Source organism: Coffea eugenioides, unplaced genomic scaffold (assembly GCF_003713205.1).
Source record: "Coffea eugenioides isolate CCC68of unplaced genomic scaffold, Ceug_1.0 ScVebR1_3198;HRSCAF=4369, whole genome shotgun sequence".
Lineage (NCBI taxonomy): Eukaryota > Viridiplantae > Streptophyta > Magnoliopsida > Gentianales > Rubiaceae > Coffea > Coffea eugenioides.
The window spans coordinates 15,299-23,261 of NW_020863752.1; the positions used below are offsets into that span (position 1 = coordinate 15,299).

General features: G+C 37.1%; 1 protein-coding gene across 1 annotated transcript; it reads left to right on the forward strand.

Moving 5' to 3' along the window:
* The first annotated feature begins 3,886 nt into the window (after window positions 1-3,886).
* LOC113757654 (chaperone protein dnaJ C76, chloroplastic-like) lies at window positions 3,887-7,698 on the forward strand. Its single transcript, XM_027300802.1, has 4 exons — window positions 3,887-4,327; window positions 5,213-5,469; window positions 6,490-6,661; window positions 6,943-7,698. The coding sequence occupies exons 1-4, from the start codon at window positions 3,965-3,967 to the stop codon at window positions 7,573-7,575; spliced, it is 1,425 nt and encodes a 474-aa protein (XP_027156603.1). The 5' UTR covers window positions 3,887-3,964; the 3' UTR covers window positions 7,576-7,698.
* The last annotated feature ends 265 nt before the right edge of the window (window positions 7,699-7,963 follow it).

A 7,963-nucleotide genomic window follows, 5' to 3' on the forward strand; every position in this document is an offset into this window, starting at 1 on the left:
TTGGCTTCTGAGATTTACTAGATCTCTAATATCACCCACTGAAAAAAATTAAGAAAAAAACTCTCATAATGATATTTTAGGAAAGAATAAAACTCTCACTGGCAAAATTTAAAGGAGAAGAATCTCTCATTAGGCAATTCTAGAGGAGAACAATTCAAATGAAGGAAACAAAGCTAGATAAATGCCCCCTTTCATAGAAAAAGTGTGAGAACCCGTATTTTCCCTTAATGTTTTTCCTAGGGTTTTTCCCCTTTAATGGCATGTTTTCTGCATTTTCTGGCTAGGAAAATTTTCTTGGTGGATTTTATGCATTATTATAGTTTTTAGATGATTTTTCTAGTATTGGGTAGTTTTTGAAAAATTACGGATATATAATGGACGTGGGCCCCACTAGTGTGAAAAGTTCGGAAAAATTCGGCCAATTAGGTTAAATTCCGGATACTGTGTAAAATTTATCGGGTGTTAAGAGATAAGTAGAGTGTGTAAAATGATTGATGTGAGAGAGAAAAGAAAGGATAGGAATGCATTAATGGAGTGCCACGTGTCACTTGGTGATTGGTTTTGACTTAAGAACACTATTCACTTTTTTTTGACTTTTGACCAAAATTGGTTAAATATCTAAAAATTTCACAAAAAATCACCATTTTCTTTCACCTTGTGGCCGGCCCTCTCTCTTGCCAAGAAGGAAGAAAACTTCTTCAATCTTCAAGCTTTCCACTAGCTCAAATCATCCAAATCAATCACACCAACTAGTTTCCACTCCATACAATCTTTCCATTTAGTGTTAGTGGTGAGTTTGGTGAAGTTTTTGGAAGAGCTAAGGTGGTCTACAACTCCTCTTCTCTTGTTTACTAGGTAAGTGATGATTGAACATCCTCTTATAGCTAATGATGTTTATTTTGTGCCTAATGGTGACTTGAGTGATGGAATGTGTGATTTATTTCTTGATTTGAAGTGATTTGGTGAAGTTTTTATTTTATTGAGGAATTTTCTGGTTTAATATGAATGGGATGTTGTGGCTATTTTTGATGATTGACAATGGCTTATAATGACTCTAGTAGGTGTGAATTATTGATAATTGCAATCAATTTTGGGTTTGGATTGAAATGAGAAAAGTTAGGGTTGATAACCCCTAAATCTGTCCGGTTTTGGATCATAGGGTTAGAGGCCGAATTGGACTTTTCTCAAAACATGAAAGTTGTAGGTATTGATGAGTTTGAAGTGCCTGCAAATTTCAGGGCATTTGGAGTAGTGTAGAGTGAGTTATGTCGTTTTTACTGTTGCTGTTCTGGGTGATCAGAATGTGCGAACTGCACTTGTAATTGGCCATTTTGACTGGAACTGCTTTGGATTTTGATGATAGTGTCTTCTGATGAAATGTAGCTTGATGTCTTAGCTATCATATGCCTTTGGAAGCAATGCATTTGGACCTGTATAGACTGACTTGGAATGATTACAGTTTTGTGTGATTTGGGAACCTGCAATTACGGTTCTGGCTTGGTTTTCTGCATTTTTGACCTAGTTGTGCTAGGATTTGGACTGAGTGGCCTTCTACATTGTTGTAGCCCTATCTTTTAGCTTCGAGATGGTGGGTCTTACGCCCTCATCCGATAAGCGTAGCGCATTTTGTGCCATTACCGCATTAGGAGGCGAAAACTGTTTTTGTTGTTGGATCAAATGAGTTCCCTTTGCTGAAATTTCTGGTTTGCTATTATGCTTGTTTATGCATATGAAACCCTATTGGGTTATAATTGGCTTGGCTTTATGACTCGTTAACGAGTCTTATGGTATTTGTTTACATGTTCTAGGACGTGACGTTAGTGCACGACGTACTAGGGACGACGGTGCATGAAACCTCACTTGCTTAATTGGTGAGTATACTACTCACTTGGATGTTTATAATGTGGCTTTGCTATATGCTAATGTGATGCCTTGAAGGCTTGTTTGGCTATTGGAAATGATTAGGGTGAGGGTGTACTTGACTGCCCTCATTCCTTTTATTCTTGTGACTGACTGTTTACCGTTTCACTGTCTTACTGTACTGCTATATGAATTACTGTACTGATATTGTTTGGGTGTCGGTTGGACGAGTATCCAACGGCCCTACTGTACTACTGAGCTCGACTCCGTTGGGAGTCATTTGAATCGAGCCAGCGAGGGCTTGGTCGTGAAAATTGACTAGCCACGGGGACTGAAATGGGAATCTTGTGGTAATGAGACCCTTGGTTCCGGTGTACTCGAGTATCACCTAAAGCTACTGCTTGGAGTGCGGGCCCGGTTGGGGTATGATGGGTGGAAGGAATGGAAGTGAAGTGAAGTCTACGGTTTGGTACTTTTAACATTGACGGAGGGTCAATGAGGTTGGATCAAGAATGTAAGCGTGGAAATGGGCTCTTGAGAGCCGTCCGTATCCTTTTACCGACTTGGTTTGCTTCTTATCTGAATATTTGCAATGAACGTTTATGCTTAAGTGATCTTTGTTGCTTATGTGATAGTTGCTCACTGGGCTTTAGCTCACTTTGTTCCATTTGTTTTCCTTACAGGAAAATGATCATTTTTGGAAGATCATACTTGTTGATTGCCAAATTGAGCCATGTATATGTCTATTTTGAATAGCTTTTGGCATGCCAAATTGGTTGTAAATGTTGAATTGCAATGTATTAATGGTTGGTTGACATTTGGTTGGATTTCTGATTAACTTGTATTTCAAACGGCAAAAGAAAAATTTGGCTACTCCCGGCCTAGTATCCGGATTCGGACATGGCCGGTACTGTTCATCATCGGCTTCGATTTTCATTTTTCTTTATTTTGTGATTTTGACTTGTTTACGCGCGTGGGTATGTTCCGGAACGTATTAGATCGACGTGAACTGATCCGTAGTCCTGGCGAGAGCTGGGCAGGCAGCCCGCTAACCCCTTTGGTTCGCCTTAGGGGAAAGTGGGGCTGTTACAAAAAGTATTTGGTCTCTTTCCCATGGTTTTTGCTGGTGGAGTTTTAGAGAGAGGAAAGAATGAATGAATTCTAAAGAGAGAAGAAAGAAAGAATGCATTCTAAAGAGAGAAGGAAGAATCGATTGATGATTTCTTGTAGTCATAACTTGTGGATAATTAGTCCTTTTAGTATATGACATTTAAGATTCTCAAATTAATTTGCTCATATTATCATTCTAGCTACATAATATTGGTAGAAAAACATATGTCGGATGATTTTTAGGCTCCCTTTAGCTATTATAATTAGCCAATATTGGGCAATAACAACCTATTCTACACGCATTACTATATATCATTTCGTTTTTTTTCGATTTTATGTAATCCAGAATTATTGGATTACTACAACATAGTTTACAATTTGTTAAAACTATATGTACGATTTGTTAAAACTATAACTAACACACGTTCCTTGGCATAATCAGTAGTACAAAGTAAAGAATGCACTCATAACTGTGACACATTAATTTTGGACCTCATCTTTTTATTTAGAAAGATATACCTCAAAAAAATTTTTTTTTTTGGTTTACAGTTCACGTATTTCTATTCTGACATTTCCATGACTTGTTATCCTCAAACTCCTCTTGTTGTATTGTTCGCCTATTGGTTTAAGGGAAACAAAGCATTATAGAATTGTAGTTAAAGAGATAAAGTTTCAATTATATTAATTAGATCAAGAAAGCAATAAATCATAATTTCACCTCTCAGTTTCCAGTTTATCTATGATTCTCAGCTGTTGAGCATTGTATCAGGGAACTAAGATGTTGAACTTAGCCATCATCAAGACTGCTTGATACATATTCCTCAGTGATTTTGTCTTTTTCTGGTGCACTCTATTGTCTTCGTTTGGTGCACTTTAGGACCATTTAGCATCATACAAATATCTCCTAGTCTCCATATCCAATGATATCTTCAGAACACCACAAGAACTCGTGAACTTAAAACTTTCTCATTCTTCAGTTCCAAAAAGGAGAATTATGCATTCTGCTAATGTATCTCTGTACACTTTCAACCCTTCATTAATAACCAGAAATGCAATCCAAAGAAAATCAAGCATCCATGTCTGGACTCCAAGGAACTGGAAGTCCTATTACAGCTCTAATATTGCTTGCAAAGCTTCCAAGTGCACTTCATATTCCTCAGTTACAGACTTGGACCTCTATGAGCTTCTGGGAATTGAGAGCTCTTGTGATCAAGCACAGATAAAACTTGCATATAGGGCACTGCAGAAGAGATGCCACCCTGATATTGCTGGTCCATCAGGACATGATATAGCTATTATACTCAATGAAGCATATGCTGTTCTTTCTGATCCAAGCTCACGAATGGCATATGATAAGGTTAGTTTTGACTGTTACTTTCCTTTTTCTCTCTGCATATTCTTGGATGCATAGAAAGTTATCTTTAGCTAAATGGGTAATTTCCTTTTATTAGTTCAATTATGCTCAAACTAACTTCTCTTGCATATGATGTATTCAGTGCAATTTTGTCCAATCTGTTTGATCTCTGCTTTGGCGATGGAGCATTTACTAGGGATAGGGTGCAATAACTGACAAAAATTCAGGATAAGAGAAGAAAAACCTTAGAAAGGAAGCACAATTTTTCGGGATAAGGGATATCATGAATTTATATGCTTGCTTTAGTATTTGTCTCTTCACCTGAGAGTGTATATAATGCTATACCAGTGGGCAGCCCTGTTCCTATGATAAAGAGTTTTTATCTACTGGTACGACTCTTATAAAGTGAATTTTTGTCCACGATAATAGCTAGCAAGCAGAGAACTAGTGAATTTAAGATCTCTAGGTAGCTGTTGAAACAGAAAAGTTTAGGTAAAGACTGAGTGAATGATGAAGGTGCTCTTAAGATCGATCCAAAAGAACATAACGATTTCTTGGAAGGTTCCTTGAGCACCCAAATCATTAGAAAAGTGACTTCTCTTGTGTATTTAACTGCACCTCTAACAGTTTTTACTCAAGATAAACTTAAAATTAGCTGCCTTTTTGTCTTCAAAATCCCTACTTTGCACCAATATGTAAGATGAATTTCTGTTCAACTGCTATCGTGTCCATATTAAAAAATGTTCTGTCAGTATTGCTGGCTTGCTTATGATAACGAGTAAAAAATTCAAATCATTTGTTAGAATTCTGAAATGAACCCCTCTTGATATTCTGTCAACTTTTTTTCTCTTCTTCTTGAAATGAACCTGATACTGGAACATTCTGCAGGAACAAGAAAAATTTGCAGATTTACGAGGTTATACTGGCAAACCACTATATTCCGTCTGGTTAGGCCCAGAAAACGAGAAGAGGGCAGTATTTGTGGATGAAGTCAAGTGCGTAGGTTGCTTAAAGTGTGCCTTATTTGCTGAAAAAACATTTGCTGTTGAATCAGTTTATGGAAGAGCAAGGGTTGTTGCCCAATGGGCAGATCCTGAAGACAAAATTCAAGCAGCCATACAAACATGTCCAGTTGATTGCATCTCGTAAGAATGCCGCCCCTTTAATGTCTCTACTTACTGATTACATGACAATTCATTGTCGTACTTAAAACAGTATGTAATATGCTTCAAAATTTTCAACTCCAGCTAACTGGCTCCCCTCTGGGCTCTGATCTTGGCTCCTCTTGGTCTGATGGAAAATATAAACAACCATAAACGTATTAAATTAATGAGTTAAACCCTCTGTATGCAAAAGTCTTGAAATTTCGAACACACCGATGACCTTAGGTCCTTGGAGTGCTCTAGAGTGTACGATGTCGACTGTCCATATTCCTTTCTTTATCAGGCCATTGATGAAATTTTGGAAGAAAATAGGAATTTTGTGTAAGTTCCTGTTTTATCAAAATAGAAGAGCATGTGCGGTGTTGCTAATCCATAGCTTTTTAGTTGTAATTCCGTTGTAGGTAGGTCAGACTTCTGGTTCTTCTTATCTGTCTCTAGACTTTTCATCAGTTGAGATGAGTGTAATTTGCAGATTCTGTTGCCCTCAAACTGCAAATTAATCGAAGTGCTGCTGACTGCCTGCATTTTAATGCACAAATTGTAGGCTTTCCTCCAACACAGCTCAAATAATCACGCACTTGCAGAGAGTATAGTTTTGAGTTAGAAACTTCCAAAGTTTGGTTTCAGCTTTTTGAGTAGTTCTCACCTGATTGAAAATGATTTAATCTTTTTGTGACCAAGCCAAACTCTAGTTATTAACACTTTATCAGAGAGCCAAGAGTAAGCATTTTAATACAGATACAGAATTCAAATACCTTTACTCTATACTTCTTAGGGGGTAAAACATAGACATAGTATGTCGTGTATCATTTCGTTTACAATCTGCATTTCTTGGTTGTCAGCAGGATGACAGCATTATATGGAAAAAACCAAAATGAATGCACACTGTATAATATGATAAGAGCTTATAATACGTTATTTTTAGTAACTGTTCAGTTGTCATATTTATCATCTTTCCTTTGCTCTTTTTGTATTTTATTTCAAATTCTGGCTGGAGAACAGGACAGTGGAAAGGTCCAATTTGGCAGCCTTGGAATTCCTGATGTCTAAGAAACCACGTGGGAAAGTTAGAATTGGTTTTGGCAATACAGTTGGTGCTTGTGCATCTAATATCTTCGATGATCTGGAAAAGTTCCAAGCTAGATATGACATGACTTCTTCAAAAACCTCCAAGGTGTGTCCAAAACCAAAAACATGCCAAGTTTTTCGTTTTCGACTATGAAAGTTATTATTTCATTATCTAATTATTGAGTATGTTTACTTTGTCCATGAATTCTTTATAAACAGGCATGATTTTACCTTTTTTTTTTTAATGGAGAACCGAAATTTTAACATGCATATATGATTTTGTCACTTTCTTTTGAAAAATAAAACAAACTGAGCTGGCTTATCGTTCCATTATTTTGTCACTTACACGATGCTTCCAAACATGGCTAAGAAGAAAGTACAATGCAGGAATCAGATATTCAGAGGGATGCAAGGGCTTCAGCTATTCAAGCAATCAGAACGTTATCCAATTGGTTATACTGGCAAGCACCCGCTTGTGGACAAGCTACAGTACAACGCTATCATTTTACTCCATTTGGAAAGAAGTCCACCGAACCCAACATTGAAAAGCTTAGGGATGTTGCAGCGGCTAGAAAGCAAGCAAGAGAGACACAACAACACTTTTTAGGAGTCTCATCAAATTATACAAATGACGCTGAGTATTGGGCTCCATCAAAGCTTGTGCTTCCAGAGTCAAACAGGAACAATTCTGACTGCAGAGTTCCATCATCAGAATCCCCTTCAATCAAGGAAAAGGAGCAGTTTGAACAGGATTTTTCAGATCAAAAGAAAATTAGTGAAAGCCATCCTCTCTTGTCGTCTGTTCCAATTGTGTTAGCCACTGCAGCAGCTGCCATAGTTCGGTCACAGCTAAGCGAAGGGATATCTGGTGGATTGAAAGAGCATATAGCTGGTTCACTTGTGCGGGATATCGTGAATAGCAACTGGTTACAGGTTATCCTAGCTGGTGTTACTTGGTACCTAATTGGCATGTACATAGTAGAATTAGTAGAAGTTCTTCAGAACAAGTTGAAAAATTAAACAAAATAGGAAAGAAGTGTTAGTGCTATAGCCTAAATCTAATCAAAATCAGGGTCTTGCATACATTTTTGTATATACACAATGTATACTTGACATTATTTTTTATTTAGTTCTTGTTTTATATATCTAAATGCGTGGAAGAAATCATAATGAGGTGTGATAATGAGTTTCTTCTACCTTTTTATTCTTGAATATTCCAGTCATAGTATTAATGGGATACAACATTGTTAATGTGGATAGACTATCGCATAGGATGCTTTTCCTTTTGAAGGAAATAGTTGATCCTATCAACTATGGTGTAGAGACGTTTAAACTAGTATGTGGATGCTTGTTGAGTAGGAGTATATTGGATGATTCACCAAGAAATTCCATGTTGATTAGCAAATTT

Coding starts and splice junctions, on each gene's coding strand:
- LOC113757654 (XM_027300802.1), top strand. CDS start 3,965: ATGCATTCTGCTAATGTATCTCTGTACACTTTCAACCCTTCATTAATA. Junction 4,328..5,212: donor CACGAATGGCATATGATAAG/GTTAGTTTTGAC, acceptor AACATTCTGCAG/GAACAAGAAAAATTTGCAGA. Junction 6,662..6,942: donor CTTCTTCAAAAACCTCCAAG/GTGTGTCCAAAA, acceptor AGTACAATGCAG/GAATCAGATATTCAGAGGGA.